This window comes from Ovis aries, chromosome 15, assembly GCF_016772045.2.
Source record: "Ovis aries strain OAR_USU_Benz2616 breed Rambouillet chromosome 15, ARS-UI_Ramb_v3.0, whole genome shotgun sequence".
NCBI classification, from domain to species: domain Eukaryota; kingdom Metazoa; phylum Chordata; class Mammalia; order Artiodactyla; family Bovidae; genus Ovis; species Ovis aries.
The window spans coordinates 42,893,198-42,914,013 of NC_056068.1; the positions used below are offsets into that span (position 1 = coordinate 42,893,198).

Genomic DNA, 20,816 nt, shown 5'->3' on the forward strand with positions numbered 1-20,816 from the left:
TTTTCATACTGTGCATGGGAATAACTAAAACCTTTATTAATATGGTTTCCAATAACAATGTGAAAATTGAAATTATCAATTCAAAGAGCAGTGAAATTTGAAATTTAAAAAAGTAGACTAGATATTAGGTAGGGGATAAAAGGTAAAGGAAGACGAAAACGTTTAATACTATTCAGCACTTCCCCTCTGTACATAATGTTGCATATATACAACTACTCCATTTTAATTTTATGACTTTTATGTAATAATGAAATCCCCTGAAGCAACCTAGGGTTTACAGATGGTGTTCAACTTGGGGCGAAAAAGTAGAAACACACTTGATTAACAATTTTCACCCACACATTTCAGACAAACATTTTTTTCTTTTTTTGCCAAGATTTTCATAGTAAATTCATAAATATAGGAAATACTCTCACTCCTTCAGTGTTAAAATAGAAAACCAAACAATGCCAACAGTGGCTTAATTACTGGCATACAAGAAAAACACAACACCAATGGGTTTTCATTATGCATTTTAAATAATATGTGCATTTGTTTCATTTTTACATTTACAAATTTTCTAGTCTGTTATAGACAACAGCACTCAATAGTTTTGAATCCATTGAGATGTTGCTTTCAATTTGAAATATCGTGTGTATACATGTATATAAAAAAATAACCCAATGTATGACTCATCTGACAGATGTTCAAGATCAATAACAGCTTATTTTTGAACATGCAGTTAGAAGAGAGGGAAGCAAGCCAACCTCTCCACGCTGTCTTGTTCCTGGCTTGTTTTTGCAGTGGTATCAACAGTGGTTTTTGGAGGGAACCCTGTGCCTTCAGCCTATCAGATACCAGCATCAACAAGAGGGACAGAGGAGATGGGAAAGGGAGGTGGGCAGGTGTTAAATGTCAATTTTAAAAGTGTGCATTTCCTATTCTTTCTAGTTATAGGATAAAAATAGATCAATGAGGAAAAAATTTATAATTAGAAAAAAACTGCAATCAAATCAAGACATAAGAGCCAAATTAAGTTCTTTTAATAGATTGCATATATAGATGTTTAGTCATACTCTTTGATCAACTCTTTAAGAGTAGAACTTTATATCCAATTTACATGCTTCAAATATCACCTTTCCTCTTTGTTACAGTAAGGTCTTGTACCCAAATATCCACTTGTACACTGAGAGCTTTAAGAAAAAAACAGGACACAGAGGGAGTTGCCATTTTTAGCAGCAATGAAATATCACTAACCCCTTTTAACATACCGAATTCAAGTCACTATCAGAGGTGAGTGCACCACAAAGTCACCAGGTACAAAATTGCTAATTCATTTTTAAATTAATAACTTGAAATTACCCCTGCCCCCCACCCCATTACATCCCATCTTTTTATAAACAGCAAACATTTTGCTATTTTATACATAGGCTAGCAGGCTTGTTTCAATATGAAAGTGCTAATTCATTTACAGATTTTTTTTTAATCAGTTATGTAGTGCTACAATAAATGTCCAATAATCTACATAGGAACAATCTTTGATGAATGAAAATGAAGAAGATTGAATAAGGCTATCGATTACCTTATCTTATTTACATATAAAGAATAGATACCCAATGGTGAAGGAGAGACAGAAATTGGACAAATACTCATAGGTGTAAAAATTACATCTACCTTTGAGCTTATACTGTAAATGAGACATTTTAAATAGTCCTGTAGCCCATGCCTATTTTTTTCCTCGGAAAAAGAAAAGCTGCCTTCATGACATCCCCTCCTGTTGCAGATTTCCACAGTGTCACTTGAACTTTCAGTCAAATCCTTACTTTCTTCAAAAAATAAAGAAAATACTCCCTACCCCCCAAGTTACCTCCCTCCCCAGCCAAAATCCCTCTAGTTTCATTTTCAGTGCCAAGTTGCATGATCAAGTCCCACCTTCTGGGGTTTCTTTGTCCATCTATTGATCAATTAGTTTAGAGTAGATAACATGAACCAGTTCTGGAACCGCTACTAGGAGGAACACAAGCTCTTCACTACAATCACACTGCAGGAAGGAAAGTGGTAACTCAATTCATCCCTGGTGCCGGGCCTCCAAAATTGAAAGAACTTGGCACGACTGGAGCACTGAATTTGTATCCTCCATGTTTCTCAATCATTTTGGATTCTAGAAAAACAAAAAGTAAACGTTTGGCAGAGCATTCGATCAGCTTACTACTTTGGACAACAGAAGGAACCAACAGACATTAACAACAGCTAAACCATCAATATTAGCCAGGAAGTTCCAAACTTTGGTCTCTGTTCTCCTTCCATATGTAAAGAAGAGAAGTGTGTAATATGTAGAGAAGATGAACTCTCTTGTACGCTGTAGACTTCTTAGCCAATTTTCACTTCCCATTGTTTAAAAAGAAACATCTTTAAATACCCTATTTAGGGTCAAACAGTGAATCAATAGGATCCAATTCCAAAGGTAGTAACAGCTAATGAATTTACTGCAAGCAGATTCAAATATAAATACTTTAGAAAGGAGGTATAAATACTTCCTTTTTTATAAGGAGGACCCTTGCTGAATATAAAACTAGTCTGACTCACAGTTATTAAGACCTAAAAAACTGTTAGAATGTGTATTACCTAAAATATCCTATATTGAAAAGCATTTATATATTGTTAACCATGAAATGTTTACTGATGAAAAGAAATAATGTATGTTTTTAATATACTTTTAAGAAACTGCAGTTTTCAGAATTTTCCACTATCAAACTAGCCCCATGAGATTTAGCAACCTTATTACAGTCTTCAACTACACTTAAAATCAAGAAATTGTGGCCAAAACCAAAATTCATCTCATTCCTACAGATTAGAGTGAATTTCTTATCACTTCCAACAACTGTAGCTTTTACATAATTTTAAATCACCAAATTTAAATTTTAAAGGTGTATCAAAGTTATTAATTGCATTAAAGAGGGTCAAGGAACATACCATGGGCTGCTCTTCTTTGATCGGCTAGAGTCGCTATATCTTGTAACTGTTTTCTTTGTTCTTCATTAAGACCATGAGTCAGGGCCTGATACCACACAGGATTACGATTTTGTATAGCTATCAAAAGGAAAGCAAGGTAAAAAAGGGTGGTAAGAGAGTCCTGGTAGTTCTCTACTATTCTGTTCCCTCTACTCTACCTCCACTACTGAAATTCTGATCTCGTTTATATTTTCCCAATAATTACCTACAGTACTTTAAATTGCTTGTGAGAAAAACATACAGGGGAAAAATTTATGGTTTAGCATTATGCCTCAAAAATCTAATCATGCTCAAAATCCTCACCGTTAGTAAATAGAACCTAAATCAGTTGTTATCTAACAAGTAACAAAGTAGGGAAACTAGAAATAAAGTTAACTCAAACTCCTTAGAAGATTGAGAGTTAAAGCAACTTAAAAACGGACACATTCCCACATTCTGGATAATTCTCAAATTCCTACATTAAAAAACAAAACCCAGAAACCTTAAAAAAAGAGATGAATGGTACAAAATAAATTCTTTTTCTGCATTTCTTATTCAAAAATCTTTCTTAAATATATGTAGTCTTTCCATGGAAAGGTACTCTGCAGTACTTAAAATGCTCACATATTTTTATTTTATAGTCGGGCTTCCCTGGTGGCTCAGAGGTTAAAGCATCTGCCTGGAATGGGGGAGACCTGGGTTCGATCCCTGGGTCGGGAAGATCCCCTGGAGAAGGAAATGGCAACCCACTCCAGTACTCTTGCCTGGAGAATCCCATGGAGGGAGGAGCCTGGTAGGCTACAGTCCATGGGGTCGCAAAGAGTCGGACACGACTGAGCGACTTCACTTCGCTTCAAATAATGGTCAAATACAACCCATAAGAAGGAATAACAAAATTTCCCAGCATACCACAAGACCAGGTGTTAAAAATCTCACTGTTTAATGAAAACACGCACTAGATAAGCTGATATATAATGGTAACAAGTCTAACCCCACGTCTGTGTTTCAATTAGCTACAGAAAGGGTGCGTGTGTATGGTGAGTGAGTGACAGAAAATGTTCTCTATAAAGGCTTTCCACAAAATAAAAAAATTTTACAGAGTAATTCCCAAGAATGAAAACTCATTTCCTCATGATATTCTACTTCTACTCTACTGCCTTTACTGTGCATGAGCCTTCTATTATAAACCATCATTTAGGAATTAACATGTGTTTAAGTATACAAAATACAAAGTCAAGGACAAAAGCCAGTCAGTTCTTGCACTTCAATCAATTTTAACAGCCTGCCACATAGCCCCAAAACAATTACTTGCATTTCCGCAACCTAGCATCAAAATTGCTTTGTCATGGGTTTGGAAGATTAATGCTTTGCTTATCAGAGAATTTATTCTACATCAAAATTCATAATGTATGGGAATGATAAAATAGGAAAGCAGTTAACTGGAAGGAAAGGAGGTTCAAATTTCTTAAGCTAGGTTAAAGAACACTGATGTTGTATTTTGTTGAAATCCAAGTAAATGATGATCAAAAACAAAAAGTGACACCCAGCAGTCTGTAGCCACACACTGTGAAGCAGGAGAAAAGAATAAAGATTCCCAAGACTCTACATGTAAAAAAATGGTCAAATTCTCAGATAGGTAAGCACAGGTTTAGCCAGGGGGAAAAATACACACAAACACAAGAAACATAAGGGTAGACACTTCTGGGAAAACCTGGGAGGCTACAATGAAGTCTATCATTTTCCTGTGATGTGCCTATTTCAAAATTATGATCTAAATAAAAGTAAAATAATAGGATGAGGAAAATACTCTGAATTTCTAAGGCAATAGGAGAAGTAACTTTGGTTACTTTGCCTAACAATCCTAAATCATATTCTAGTTTGGGATTGATATACCCCAATCTCTTCTTTAGGGGGCAGACATAAAGAAGAACAGTTTGACTCAGGAAAATGGTTCATATGGAACTATCTGAATTACACAGAACAAGTAAACTTACTCTGAAATATAGCTTTAAATATCTGATACTCATCAACAGGGTTATCTTCATCATCAATGATTGTAGAATAGCCTTCCAGGGCGGTTTCTTCGGCATCATCTTCTTCCCAGTCTTCCTCATCTCCATCTTCACCCGCTTGCTTAGCCAGAATCTCCAAATATTCTTGTCCATCTTCGTCAATATCATCTTCATCACTGCCCAGTTCCTCTGCCAAGTCATAAAAAGGTGTTCTTGTTAACACTGAAATATTCTGTTACTCATTGTAACTCACTGACAACGATCAGTGTTGGAAAATCACAACTGAATAAATTTAAGGGAGAGTTCCAAGAATTGGTGTTTAAATACACATTCAGCAATAAATAGAAAAAAATTCTCACAGCAATCTAAGAAAACTAACCACAATTGTTAATAATCTAGATTCCAGTATTCTTATATACAGATTCTAAAGTTGGAAAATGGACTGAATGAGAGCCAGCACGTGGCATGCTCTGAACCTTATGGTATTTACCAAACCAAATAAATACCAATAGTAAAGCAACAGTTTGTTATTTCCACAGGAATACCTTTTACGAGATTTTTTTTTAAAGGCTGGCTAAGATAATATATGATAAAAGACAAAAATCGCAATTATCATATTTTGGAACCATTACAATAACTTAACATCTATTTTTACTCTTGAGGTCTATAGTGTCTCACAGGTGAAATATATTAGATGCTCACAAATACTAAAAACCCCAAACCAAAATCATTTTTGCCTGCTGCTGCTGCTGCTAAGTCGCTTCAGTCGTGTACGACTCTGTGCGACCCCATAGACGGCAGCCCACCAGGCTCCCCCGTCCCTGGGATTCTCCAGGCAAGAACACTGGAGTGGGTTGCCATTTCCTTCTCCAGTGCATGAAAGTGAAAAGTGAAAGTGAAGCCGCTCAGTCGTGTCCGACTCTTCGCGACCCCATGGACTGCAGCCCACCAGGCTCCTCCGTCCATGGGATTTTCCAGGCAAGAGTACTGGAGTGCGGCGCCATTTTTGCCTAGAGCTGCTTTATGTAATGGAGATACAGCTGAAAGTTCTGCCCTCGTGGACCTCACACTCTAGTGGGAATCTAGTGAGAGTCTATGAATGAATGAACGTGTAAATATTTGGCCATGATCCCACATTTCATTAGAAGAAGGGCTAAAGGAATAAGTCCAGTGATATTTCTAACTAGGTAGTTAAGACTGGCTTCCGACATTGCAAATCCCTTACCTGTTTCATCATCATCTTCAGCTTCATCGTCATCATCACTGTCATTCTCGTGTTCTGCATGGCAGGCATAAGCTCTTTTTAATCCATTAAATAAAAGAATAAAAGCTGGCAAAATCTGTCCAGAAACCTGATTTAAAACTTGTGGTATTTGTTCCATATCAATAAGAGCACATAGGCCCAGAACACACATCTTTCTGTCATGAAGCCTGAAAAAAATAAAATATTTTCTTTTCTTTAAAAAAATTTTGCAGTTCCTCACAAAGTTATATTAAACAAAGACCCAGTACATGTCACTTACCCCAAGAAACAATCAACATCGTTAAGCCACTGTGTAATAAAATGATTTGTAACTGGTTCAACATTATTAGGGAAGCGAAGATTTTCTAAGGTATTGAGAAGTAGGTGTGGATTGTAATACAAAGCTGCAATGGCAACTTGCAGGCACATTGTTCGAAGTTCACTTGTCTTCACCTCTCTTGTCAGCCTCTCTAAAGCTGCTTCCACAAATAAGGGAATACACTATAGAGAAAGAGAAAAACATTTCAAAACTGTCAGTAATAGGCATTAACTATCCTACCCATATTAATTTTCTGGTTTCCTCAACTAAACCCTTTTCCATTAAATGATCTAATAATTTTTATTGCTGAAGCATTTCAGTGGGAAATCCAATTTTAGAGAAAAATCAGTCTTCACTGAGATATGAGAACTCCACCACAATAGCAATCATGGATTCAAAATATTCCTACTGACTAACCTTTCTGTGGTAATCATTTTGTTTATTTCCATACATATTAAATATATGATCACAATTAAACATTGATTAATTTTTAAACAATCTTAACATGTTATCTTGGTGTCATAATAATACAACATACTATATATATATATATATATAAAACATATATATAACATACTATAGTATAGTATAACATAGTATAGTATAGTATATAACATACTATAGTATATAACATACTATATATACTATATATATATATATATAACAATTGCCCAAAAACAAAAAGGGGAGGGAAAGATTCCCTCTCTGAATCCTGCAAGTTGAATCATCAATGGCTTCACTGACCTGGTCAATGCCACGCCCTTTGCACTGCAGAATGATAACCTCTAGCAATTTTGCTGCATGACACTCTGCATCTTCTCCTGCAACTCCTGTAAGAACCTGATCAACACAAAATATAAACTGCAAGGAGGCGTCTCAAAACCTTTAAATCAGTCTGTAACTGCTTAAGTATTTAACAGAGTCTAATAAATAAATATGAGTGATTGCACAGACTACAGTCTAGAGAACTGTAAGGATTTGGAGTTGTCTGTCTGTAACATTGGTCTAAATAATCAAAGGACCTCCCCTGTTGTGCCATTCTGGACTCCAACAAGTTGAAAACCACTGTGTCTAAAAAAAAAAAAAAAAATACTGGCAATGGATTGTGAGACGAGCAGGATGAAAAGGTAGTCTGCTGATGGCAGAAGTTGTCCCCAGAGAAGAAATAAAAGCATGTAATTCACATGCTCATTAGCACTAGAGGAATCAAAGGGTTAAGGATAAGTTTTTTAAAATAGAAGTGTAGATGGCATAGCTATCTCTGTTCCTAGAACATCAACAATTAGCAATAAACAATAACATAACTAGATGATTATTCTGCGACTAAGTGTTCAGAAAGAATGAGGATGACAAACACATCTAAAAACTTCATGGAGGAAAATCATTTTCTAATGTCTGATTTTAAACAACAGACTGAGAGCTCTCAACAAATAATGTAAGGATTATATGTTACCAATTACATTGACTCTGATATCAAAGGGCCCCAATCAATCATTTTATCTCCTACTTCTTAAGAGGAAAAACAAAAAAAGCAACATTCACCATGTATATGTATCTTATGATTTTCCAAAAATGGCCTAGTACTTTCGACTCTTTGAAAATGAACCTTCAGATTTTACAATCTTGCTATTTACTAATACTGTACAGCTACTATAAACCCACAGCCTCCAAGGAGTTCCTTTCTATTTTCCTTATTGAAGTAGTTGATTTACAATGTTGTATTCGTTTCTGGCGTAGAGCAAAGTTGACTCACGTATACATACGTATGGTTTAGTCGCTAAGTTGTGTCCAACTCTTTGCGACCCCATGAACTGTAGCCTGTCAGGCTCCTCTGTCCATGAGATTTTTCAGGCAAGAATACTGGAGTAGGTTGCCATTTCCTTCTCCAGGAGATCTTCCCCACCCAGGGATTGAACCTGGGTTTCCTGCACTGCAGGCAGATTCTTTACCAACTGAGCCACCAGGGAAGTCACACATACATATACACGTTCTTTTTCATATTATTTTCCATTATGGTTTATTATTTATTTGAATATCAGTAGGAGCTTGTTGCTTATTAATTTTATATATAGTAGTTCGTATCTGTTAATCCCAATCTCATAATTTATACCCTCCCTCCCCTTTTGGTAACCATTAGTTTGTTTTCTATATCTTTGAGTCTGAGAATGTTCTTTATAAAACATCATTAATCATTTCTGGTCTTTTCTTCTTTTGATTCAAAACTTAGCAGGGAATAAGCTAAGATAACATCCAGACACTAAAATCAAGAAATGTAGCTCTAATTAAATACCAGAAGGTAGACATAAATACTTGTCAAGTCATCAATTAGAGATCTAGGACTCAAAGCCATTTTGTTGATAACTTTTAAATAACCCTTAAGTCAAACTCATATGATATTATGTTTACCATGATGTAGTATCATGTCTCTACAATTTTGTACTTTTTATAGCACAAGGCTCACATGTTCTTGTATTAGGGTGACCTACCTTTTTGCACATACTGTATATCATTTCAAGGTACTTGGTATCAGATAGAAGTGTGTCTGTATCAACTGTTACGTAATTATGAAGCAGAGGCATCATATCTGTATGAATACAAAGTATAAGTTAAATATCTTTACTAACATAAATGCTGTGTTTCTGAAAAATCTAAGAAAAAGAAGCAAGTCTGAATGTTTTGTCCCTAACATTCACTTTTCATTATTTATTTGTAATTAAATGTAAAAATGAGCCTATTATTAAAGTATATTCCTTCATATTTAGTAAACATAAAGATTATGTTAAAGATTATACAAAGAAGACTGACAGGAAACAGAAACTTAAGAATATGTGTTTTAAGGAAAAAAATCTCAAGTGATAACTAAATCAAAATGTATAATGGAAATCAATGTTAGGGTCATCTTGGAGCATTAACTGCTACTGATAACTTATGCAAACAAGGAAGCACTTAGGAATATGCAAAACTTTATGTTCAAGTGATATACTAAAACTGAATACAAACAAGGGGAACCCTAAGTATTTCTATGATGATTTGACCTACCTGTAAAGTAATCAAAACCATCTTGCTGAAAAACCTCAAATACCAGAGGTAGTAACTGCCACATCTGTGGAGACACTTGTTGACATGTCAAACTGTGTGCTAAAGAGAAGATCTCCTCATAGAATTCTAAAAGAGAATACCAAGTCATTAGGACAATGCTTGCTCATATGAAATAGTAGGATATTCTTAGAACAATCAGAGGTACCTACCTAAGACATGCTGCTGTAAAACAGTTCCAATGACCTGCAAGCAGATTCCTTCAAGCTGCTGGGTTATCTAAACGAGAAGAAAACAATCATATGGAACTGCAGCACACTGAGTGAATTATTAAATAATATATAATAATTCAACGCATTTAAATGTAAAGTCAATATTGTCAACAAATTATTTTAAGCCTTTGTTTCAAAAGGGAATGTTTCAAAACTGAATCAATCTGGGAATGAAACTTAATACGATACTATTACAATCAGACAAACAAGAAATAACAAGTACAGTTTACTATAAAGAAAAAAATTTTTCCTAGAAAAAGGGAGCCACATCCACATCATTCTGCAGAGACTAAAATCTTGTGTGTAATTCAGCCAGATGTAAGTGAAGTTAACAGAGATACAAATCAATAGCTTACTGAAAAATTATTTAAAAGAAGGCGTTAATCCTACCACTCCCAGTAATTTTTAAGTCAGCTCCATTTATCTAACAGTGAGCAGGGCACCCAAGTCATACAAGATAGATAGAACATACAAATTCCCCTTTAATTATCAGTATGATCCTCAACTGGATCCCAAATTCCTAAAAGTCATCATAATGTTAAAAAGTGCAGGAAGCAGGACATCCATTTGGAATACATACAGTGTACACCTAAAAATGCTTAAGGTGGTATATGTTATATGGATTATACCCTAACTAAAAAACTTTTGTATTAAAAAGGAAAACCAGCAAGAGTACGTTTTCCTAGGAATCACTATACTTTTAGATCTGAGAAAGGTAATCCCAAACTCAGAGCTTTGAGGCAAAGATACAAATACTTCCCTCCTATTCCTTCTAAAATATTTATAAGGTACTATGAAAAGGGTACTACTAGTTAAAAGATAGCAAAAATCAAGATATGTGAGAAGATGACCAAAGACTATATGTCAGAGGTCCCCCAAAAGCACAGAACAGCTGATGAAGAATGGCTTGAAATTCCGTACAACTTTTATAGCACTGGATTATTTTCTTACTTCTTTATGATCTTCAACTACACTAAGAAGCGTGTCGATGGTATTCAGGATTCCCATAGCAGTAACTGCTTTATCATCACTTCCTTCTTCATCTGGCCCAGTCTGGATTACTTGATTAAAAGTCATTGCCTACATTGAAGAGAATATAATTAAGCTTTGCCCTTAAAGCAATATACACATATTTTTGTCTAAAACATAGTTTTTAAAATGTTCTCACTGAGACAGCACAACTGATAGGCATTTCCAAATCAATTAATATTATACAGTCAAATGGTACTGCTCTACCACTTACTGGGTCACTTCAAACAGACTATTCAACCTCTTTTTCCTGACATCTTCACAGAGATACTGTGAGGATTAAATGAGGCAAGGCATAGAAAATGCTTAGTATTATGAACGTTTAGTATTACTGGCTGACATTTGGGGCTTCCACATGGTGCTACTAGTAAAGAACCTGCCTGCAGATGTAGGAGAACTAAGAGATGAGGGTTTGATTCCTGGTTGGCAAGATCCCCTGGAGAAGGAAATGGCAATCCACTCCAGTATTTCTGCCTGGAGAATTCCATGGACAGAGGAGCCTGCTGGGCTACAGTCTATGGAGTCACAGAGTCAGACACAACTAAAGTGACTTAGCACAGCTCAACATTTGACAATGAACAAATACTAATCATCAAATATTAGTCACCAAAGTTTTTGTTGCCACAGAATTCAATCATTTTGAAGATATTCTGAGCAAAGTTATTAATTATGAGGTGTCACAGCTAATCATCAGCTTATTATAAATGCAATATATTATTTTAATGAACACTACTGCATTTATTTGGGCTTCCCAAGAGGTTCAGTGGTAAAGACTCTACCTTCCAATCAATGCAAGAGATGTGGGTTCGATCCCTGGGCCGGGAAGAACCCCTGGAGAAAGAAATGGCAACCTACTCCAGTATTCTTGCCTAGGAAATCCCATGGACAGAGGAGCCTGGTAGGCTACAGTACATGGGTCACAAAAGAGTCAGACACAGCTTGGTGACTGAACAACAACTATATTTACTCAAATGTCTTTACCCAATTCAAAATCAGCTGTTAAGAACATTCGCAGCAAATAGCAAGACTCAGATTCTTCAAATCTCAATATTTAGCAAGACTATAAACTATACCAAATATATCACTGTATAGGGAATATGAATGGATAGCTGCTGGGTACATGTCCATATTTTCTATTACCGTTAAATAGTTAACATTGTTAATTCTCAGAAGTTCAGGGCTATGTACTATACACAAAGTTCAAATATAAAAAAACTATTTTAACAAATTTCACTTTAAAAATCTACTTATAACTAGTATTCCTATTCTAAGTTGGTGTAAAGCACTCTAGGAAATCACACAAACAAGTTAGTCACGATGCAGTGCAAGTACATGTCGACAGTTATGCGCTGCAGCGGCACACAGCACAGGTGTGGACCCCAGCCCCACCCCTTCTAACTTGGGCAAGTTAATTAACCTTTTAATAACTCACATTTTCTTTCGGTATAGGAATATTCCTCACATAGGACTGTATGGGAATCAAATGAGTTAAAATATGTATCAAGGACTTAGAACGGTGCCTGATATACAGTAAGCTCTGTGAAAACACCTGCTGTAATCTAAGCAATGCAAACATTACAGATCAAATAACATACCAAATGCTGTGTCATTTCTACTGCAATAGGAGTAACTTCTTCACTATACTCGCAGATCATTTTCTGAATTACATTGGTAAGATCATCATTTTCTGTTTCTCTTATAATGTGAAGAAGAGCCTGCATGACGGGTCTGATGAATGGTGTGATATATTCTTTAGCTGTAAGAGAAGGAGGAAAAAACTTCTGGTGCTAACAGCTAAAACTCCTTAAAACCTGAATCAATGTATACCAAAGAGTAAACAAGAAATACCTTCAAATAAAAAGGAAGACAATATGTCAAGTTTCTAGGACTATGTCTTATATATACAAATCTTTTACCTTTCTCTTGATTGCTGATCAGCACTTGAAGAGCAATGGCAGCTTCCACTTTAACAGGCATTTCCCTATCATCTATCAGACATCTTCGGGTCAGTTCTAGGGCTGTTTGCAAGTTCTGGTCACTTTTGAACTTCACTTCACAAAAGTAGTGAAGGACCCAGCAAGCCTTTAAAAAAAAAAAAAAATGCAGTGAGTTACTATAGGTGTCTTAAATTAAATTCTACCATGTGACAATATTTCTAGTGCCAAAGTTCTTGTGTGGGAATTTGGAGGCTGGCCAGTGGTAGATGAAGTCAAGAGACCACACTAGACCAGTACTATGATCCCAACTTATTCTCTGGCTGCACGACGTTTGTGTGGATAGCAAGATCTGAATGCAAAACACAGACAGATGCTGCCATCAGACACAGATGGAAACTATGCACACATTACGAGCAGCCATTTCAACAAACAGGGTTTTAAAGTGAACATCTAAAAGCTTCCATATAAAAGTCCACAGAAGCGGTTATTCATTGTAAGACATAAATGTACACAACAACACAGCTTTAAACATACATACCCTGGCTCTCATGTAGCCTAGTTCGCTGCTGAAGAGAGGGAATACATGGTTCTGCAACATGTATTCCATCTGATCTTTGTAGATCTTTTTCTGTAAAAATAAACAAATATAATCATCTCAAATGTCAAACAGATACACAAATCCTTGAAATGACTGATGATGTAAAAACATATTTATTCTGGAATTTTGAACCCCAAGATCCATATCCAATTTTCTAATTCTCAAACATTAACATCAAAATCACTATACATTTTTTAATCCTTTTACATCATTTGTTTACAAAGCAATTATGTCGAACATTAACACCAGTGATGTTTAAGTAGTAGAAGAATGGTTAATTTTATTCTTTATCTTATAAAACATTTTTCTCTTATAAAATTATTATAATGAAAGAACCTCTCTGGAAAGGTTCTACATGAACAATACAGCATAGATTGAGAAATATTCTGTTCTCAAGGTAATAATGGGAAGGGATATATTCAGGTTTACAAATTTCCAGCAAAACCAATTTTCTGAGAAGAAAAAACACTACAATTTAATACAATATGAAAAGAAAATAATTCATGCAAAAAGAATTACCTTCAGCAAAAGCAATAACAAAGAAATATAGAAGACACTTTCAAAATCATAAGAAACTGTACCTTAAAGGACACCATCAAGAATGTGAAAAGATAAAAGATAATCCATAGAATGGCAGAAAATACTTGCAAATCACATACAGCTGATCTTTGAATAATGAGGAGGTTGGCACACCAACCCTCTGTGCAGTTGAAAATCTGCCACTTAATTTGCAATTAGCCCTGCATATTTGTGATTCTGCATCTGTGGATTCAAACAACTCCATTTGTGGATTCAACCAACTGTAGTATTTACTACTTAAAAAAATCCACATGTTAAGTGGACCTGAAAGAAGTTCAAACCCGTGTTGTTCAGAGGTCAACTGTATTTGAAAGCTTTCTAAAAGCACAGCATTTAGAATATACAGGGAATTCCCTGGTGGTTCAGAGGTTAGGACTCTACACTTTTATCGCCAAGGGTCCAGGTTTGATCCCTAGATGGGAACTAAGATCCCACAAACCACCCAGTGTGGCCAAAAAAATTAGATTAAAGAAATTTATATATATATATATCAGAACTCTAACAAATCACAGTAAAAAGATAAATACCCCCATTTAAAATGGACAAAAGATTTGAACAGAAATTTCTCCAAGGAAGACTGGACAATAAGCATAAAAAAAGATTCTCAGTATCATTAGTCGTGAGGGAAATGTAAATTAAAACCACAGTAAAATTACCATTTGATACCAACTGGGATGGCTATAACTTTAAAAGACAGACAATAGCCAAGTGTTGATAAAGACAAAGACAATGGAACCATCACACACTGCTAATTAATACATAAAACATGGTATAGCCACTTTGGATAACAGTCCAACAGTCTCTCAACATTTGATCAGCAATTCAAGTCACAGGTATGTATTCCATTTATATGAAATGTCCAGAATAGAAAAATCCATTATCAGAGACATAAAGGAGATTACAACTAGGGCTAGGAGATTTGGGAGAAAATGGGGAGTGACTTCTAAAAGTTTCTTTGGGGAATGATGAAAACTCTTTGAAATCAGAGCTGACGGTGGCACAACTCTTTATAAGAAAAACAACCGAACTGTATACTTTAAATGGACAAACCATATGGTATATGAAAATTGCTCAGTCGTGTCCAACTCTTTGCAACCCCATGGTCTGTCCATGGAATTCTCCAGGAAGAATATTGGATTGGGTTGCCATTCCCTTCTCCAGGGTATCTTCCCGACCCAAGGATCAAACCCAGGTCTCCTGCCCTGCAGGCAGATTCTTTACCATCTGAGCTACAGGGTATTCCCTGGTATATGAACTGTACCTCAATTCAGCCACTATTAAAACAAACTAATTGCATGCACGTGTGCGTGCACACACACACACTAATACCTTCAGAAGTATTTCGGCTAAAGAACCAATCATATGCAAGGCTCCATCTTTTTTTCGAGGATCAGCATTTGGTTCTGTGAGAATCTGGTAGCAAAATCCCATAGTCTTTTGTAGTACCTAGATTAACAGAGAAAAGTACTGCTTTACTGGATATCCAAAAATCCTTCTAAATCACTGATGACAAGAGGATCTTAAGTAACCATTAAGAACTAAAAGTTTGAGATTAGAAGATGCAAACTATTATATACAGAATAGATAAACAACAAGGTCCTGCTGTATAGCAGGGTGAAATATATTCAATGTCCTGTGATAAACTATATATGTAACTGAATCACTATGCTGAATAGCAGAAATTACTACTGTAAATGAAGTATACTTCAATAAAATAAACAAAAAAACACCCTAAGTGTATATCTGAACATATTTTAAATATTAAAGCAAAAGTTATCCATATACTAAATAACCCACCTCTTTCCTCTTACTACAGGCTGTAAACAAGAGCGTCTGGGCAGCAGTGGTTGGAGAGATGAAATCCTCAAATACATCTGGAGAAAAAATTTAAAATTAACACAGAATACAGAAAAATAGTAACTTCAAATTTTTCATCAAACATTTTCATATAATTTACAAATGATGCTCAGTGATAACAAAAAAGGACCTTAAATTTTTGCTAAATCTTCACAGAAGGCAAGCATGAAAACAAATCCAGATCTCCATAGAATTTTGCAAAAGCCTAATGCCTTGTCTTTCCTGTACAAATTAAATCTTAATCCATTAACTTCTCCCAATGATTATTTTCTATCATATGAAACCCCACTACTGTGAGAATTTTCACAATGGGGTCACAAAAATACAAACTACCGAAAGTATATAAGATTTTGGTAGGAAGAAAAACTAATACTCAACATTAGCCAAATTATAATTCTTTAGTTCCATGCAGAGACTCCAGCTTCCTGTATGCGTCTTCTCAATTTCCATACACATGATGACTGACATGGGATCCAAAAGCACAGTTCAGATACTTAGTGTTAAAGTGTACCCTTGAATTTCTAACAATTTTGGCAGGTACCAGAGGTATATCCAACAGTCATAACCTGCTAACACTACTGTATTTACATCTGCTAAAAATGAGGATTATCATTATCAAATGACCAAACTAATGAAAAACTTCCCAAATGACTTAATAATGGATAAATTATATTAAAATAAGGGAAAATTTTTCAGTTCCAAAGGTGAGGCCTTAATATTCAAGGTTTATCATATAGAACCTTAACTACTGACATATTTTGTTTCTAAAAAAGTAAAATGTCCTCACCAAACTTCATGCGTATATATTCATAAGGGTCTTCTTGCCAAAGTTCCTCATCAGCATCTGTATAGCACATCAATGGAAAAATAACATCTTGGATAATGCCCTGCAATTTAAAAGTTAAGAACGTAACCTTAATTCAGTTTTCAAATTTCTAATAATTGCTAAAATAAAAATAACTCTACAGCATGTGTTTTAATGCTTAGTATCAAACTTCAGTAAAATATAAATAAATGCATTAAAATGCATTCTCAGATCAACCACCAACGTACAAATTCTTACTCTCTATGCAACAAGGATAAGGTACATGTCATAAAATAAGACATGTATACATAGATAGCAAGTAAGTATTCTTAGAAAACACAAAGTGAAATTTTAGTCCATCAAACCCTACAGTTAAAAACAAAGCAAATACACTACTGGAAACAATACATAAGCCAATTAGCTTCAAAAGTAATTTGGTGAAATAGTCTTTTGTCTATTCCAGATTACATGCTAACTAGTCATGTTAAACTAATCATGATTTAACAGTAAGAACTTAAAGGCAAATTTTTAGTTAATAGTTTCAGATTAAACAAATAATCTGAATATTCACAAAATACCTTTTATAAAGTCTTTCATGGTGTTACTTTATTTTTCTAATATAAAACTATCAGAACTAGACCAAGAAACACATTAAAAAATGGGTTTTTTCAACCTTTTTGGTAATTAATGTTATTTCTATTATATTTTCTAGAAAAATAGTTCAGATAGAAAATTGTTACTTGTATATGAGGCTTCAGATTCTTCCAGGTGAGAGCATGGGAAACTCCTTGATTAATATAATTTAACGTCTGTTGTAAAACTCGGGGAGCCATATATTGCTTCTCCTTGTACTGGTATAACACCTTCAATAAAACCTTTGAAAAAAAATGTGATCAAAACCCAAAGCTTAAATAGAGTTTAACCATTTACAAGCTAGCAAAAACATCTGACACTATCCAGATCACCATCATAAAATAACCACCAGATTCTATTAAAAAGGAATTTTTAAAATTATGTATTGCAGAACTATATTTATTCCCAAAGTAAAATAAACAGATTGAGGTAACACTGTACGTCAAAGAATGAGTTTCTGATTAACTACAAGAAGAAAAAATCATGCTATGTATGAACACACCACTGAGACAGCACTATATTGTTAAAATCAACTTTTAGGAAAATCTTACCCAAACCATTTACGCAATTAGTGACTGCTAAGAGTTCTAATTCATCTTCGATATTTGAGAATAGCAGTTGTTAAAATATGTTCCACAGACCTCAGAGGGTCTGACAGGTCAAAACTATTTTCATAATAATGCTCAGACATTATTTGCCATTTTTAACGTGTTGACACTTGCATCAATGATACAAAAGTGGTGGTGGTAAAACTTCAGGTGCCCAACATGAGTCAGCAGAGTGGCACTAAAGTGTACTAGCAGTCATCATGTTCTTTACAGCCACATAATCACAGAACACTTTCCTTAGGAATGTCCTTCATGAACCAGTAATGCATACACGCAGCACTTCTGCTACATACCAAAGTACAATGCTTGGAAGAAAAGCGGAAACAGCTTTTTTGGAGGGTCTTGTTTATCTCACAAGGCCTCAAAAAAACTGAGGCAACACTTGCCTCTCCCTCCCCAGGCAAACCTTCAGTAAAAGGCGAAAGATTCATTTCGAAGAGAAACAAGAGTCAGAATTGAAAAAGTTTTTCCCAACAAATACCATGAGCTTGAAAGAAAAACTGATTGATAAAATTACGGTTATTTAGACTTGTGTATATGGCAGATTTTTTTTTTTTTTTTTTTTTTTAATGAACAAAATGAGCCTCTAACTGAAGTGAGAATATGTTACTGGCATTAAAATCTGAGACTTCAAGCAAAACTAGAATTCTCAAAATCTTACACCCACCACTTAGTTCCACTTGACAGCTTTTAAATATTTAAAGATATTTCTGATAAGATCAGTGGTGTTATGAATGAATGAAAAATTTTAAAGTTATATAATGAAATCAATTAACATTCAGAAAATTGCCACTGACCCACTAAGTCAATATTTTCCAAAGACCAAGGCAGGATTACAAAATCATACATGAATAAAAGACCCATTCAAAGTACAATACCAAACCAATGAATGTTAATATAATAGAATATGAGATGTTTATTGCTAGAGTTTCAAACTCTAGCAATTAACCTTTAAGAAAATACCACTGTCAAATGTTGGCATGATATAAAAAATTTCCACGATTATGTGAAAAGTATATTAAATCAGTCTTTCCAACTTATCTTTGAGACCAAATTATCTTTATTTACTTCCATTAGAACAAATTAAAACAATGAATAGAGAGGTAGATGTGGTATATGGCTACCTTTTAGTAAGGCAGACATTAAAGATATTAGTAAAAATATGCAATGATGCCATTTCCTCCTGCTAAAAATTTTTCATTTTGGAAAAGTTATTTTCCACAATAACAAAAAAAAACCACATCTATTCTATCAATATGTGGCAGGTTTGCTATTACGTTTAAATAAATTAATATTGTTAAATTTTGTCTCAGTTTTTAAAATGGTAAATATCATTACATATAATATAATCCATAATCCAGACTGTATCTGAGACGAAAACATTTGCTACAGTGTTCAAGATGTTAAACGTTGCTACATGCAATCTTTGGATGACAAAAAACTAGAAATAAGCAAGATAAATTAACAGCACCATGTTTTTACATGGAAAAATTATCTTAAACTTACTTGTTGGACACCAACAGCAAATGCCTTCAGAAATACTTCAGCAAATTCATTATACTCTTTGGAAACATTGCCAGGACTTCCATATCTAAAAGAACATTAAAATGCCCATCATGTCTTTATAATGTTTTATATCAGCACTTATTAAAATAGCACCAAATCGTGAAGACTGAAAAAAAAAAAAAACTTAAGTTATCACATAATGAGAAGTGTTTACCTTTCAAAAAGCCTTGCTAAGATGTGTAAAGCCCACTTCTTACATTTCCACCATGGTAACTCAGGTCTATCATCTTCTTCAACTTGAAGTGTTTCCTTTAAAGAGACATTTATTTAATGATAGACAATATAATCTAAAAGGAATATAGTGAGTTCAGAACAGATTCACAAAAACATGAATGCTCCTCCAACATTGGCCTTTCATTATAAAAGGATATACTTGGAAAAGTGCTAACCTTTGTTTATAAGAGGCGTTTTGCTTCACTACTTAGTTACAAAGGTGCTTTTTCAAAGTCTTATAAAAGTTTAAACTCAAAAACATTTTAGTCATGACCCAAATAATACAAATAAAGGCCTGGGCAAGCAGCTTAATTAAAACCAGTATAGTTAAAGGGCACAAATCAAAAGGGCACAAAGAACTCCATTTTAAAAATCTACTTTCAGAAATATTAGTTGAAATACATAAATATAAACAGGTGAAAATATTCATTTACAAAACTATTTGTAACAGAGAAAAATGCCAAGAACTAAACATTCATTAATAAGGAGATGTTTAATTATGGAACATCCGTAACAGACTACTACACAACCATTAAAAGAATGAACTGGCTCATTATATTACTGACCTAAGACAGCCGTGACATATTTTTAAAGACAAAGAAATGAGACTGTGAAACAACCAAAACTTTCATACACTGCCAGTGACAGCAATGATACAACTACTTTGGAAGTTATTTATAAAATTAAACATATACATTCATAGCAGCCTTATTTGTAACACTAAAATCTTGAAACCACCCAGATACACATTAACTTGTAAATAAATAAATTATAGTACATCCTTACAATGGAATACCACTTGCAATAAAAAGGAACCAACTACCATAACACAACATGAATACATCATAAGTATATTAAGTAAAAGTAGATACAAAAAAATCACCTTTTTATTAGATTCCATGCAGGCAAAATTAATATATGGTGCTAGAAATCAGAATGGTGATTGATGGTAGAATGACTAGATCCAGCCATGAGCAAGTATTCTAGGTGATGGTTACTTGAGTGAATATGACTGTTACAACTCAAACTGTTTACTTATATATGCATGTTTATTATTACAAATGATACCCAAAAAGATGCAGAACATAGTTACGAAATCTCTTAACTTAGTTATATTTTATACCTTTTAAATGTATACA

At 34.4% G+C, this 20,816-nt stretch overlaps 1 protein-coding gene and 1 non-coding gene across 2 annotated transcripts in view; both read right to left on the reverse strand.

The window, feature by feature from the left end:
* Positions 1 to 20,816, reverse strand: part of IPO7 (importin 7) — a 43,613-nt gene continuing 22,797 nt past the window's right edge. Inside the window, exons 7-25 of the mRNA XM_004016167.5 lie at positions 19,619 to 19,713; positions 19,405 to 19,489; positions 17,398 to 17,532; positions 16,640 to 16,739; positions 15,793 to 15,869; positions 15,325 to 15,441; positions 13,357 to 13,446; positions 12,798 to 12,963; positions 12,477 to 12,637; positions 10,804 to 10,932; positions 9,793 to 9,859; positions 9,584 to 9,709; positions 9,031 to 9,128; positions 7,289 to 7,384; positions 6,506 to 6,726; positions 6,208 to 6,413; positions 4,965 to 5,171; positions 2,953 to 3,069; positions 1 to 2,140 (exon numbers count right to left, since the gene is read on the reverse strand). Coding sequence (XP_004016216.2) covers positions 2,043 to 2,140; positions 2,953 to 3,069; positions 4,965 to 5,171; positions 6,208 to 6,413; positions 6,506 to 6,726; positions 7,289 to 7,384; positions 9,031 to 9,128; positions 9,584 to 9,709; positions 9,793 to 9,859; positions 10,804 to 10,932; positions 12,477 to 12,637; positions 12,798 to 12,963; positions 13,357 to 13,446; positions 15,325 to 15,441; positions 15,793 to 15,869; positions 16,640 to 16,739; positions 17,398 to 17,532; positions 19,405 to 19,489; positions 19,619 to 19,713 — 2,391 coding nt within the window. The 3' untranslated portion in view covers positions 1 to 2,042. The remainder of the gene's footprint in view (positions 2,141 to 2,952; positions 3,070 to 4,964; positions 5,172 to 6,207; positions 6,414 to 6,505; positions 6,727 to 7,288; positions 7,385 to 9,030; positions 9,129 to 9,583; positions 9,710 to 9,792; positions 9,860 to 10,803; positions 10,933 to 12,476; positions 12,638 to 12,797; positions 12,964 to 13,356; positions 13,447 to 15,324; positions 15,442 to 15,792; positions 15,870 to 16,639; positions 16,740 to 17,397; positions 17,533 to 19,404; positions 19,490 to 19,618; positions 19,714 to 20,816) is intronic.
* LOC114118632 (small nucleolar RNA SNORA23) lies at positions 13,050 to 13,232 on the reverse strand. Its single transcript, XR_003591867.1, has one exon. It is a non-coding gene; the product is annotated as a small nucleolar RNA SNORA23 (small nucleolar RNA).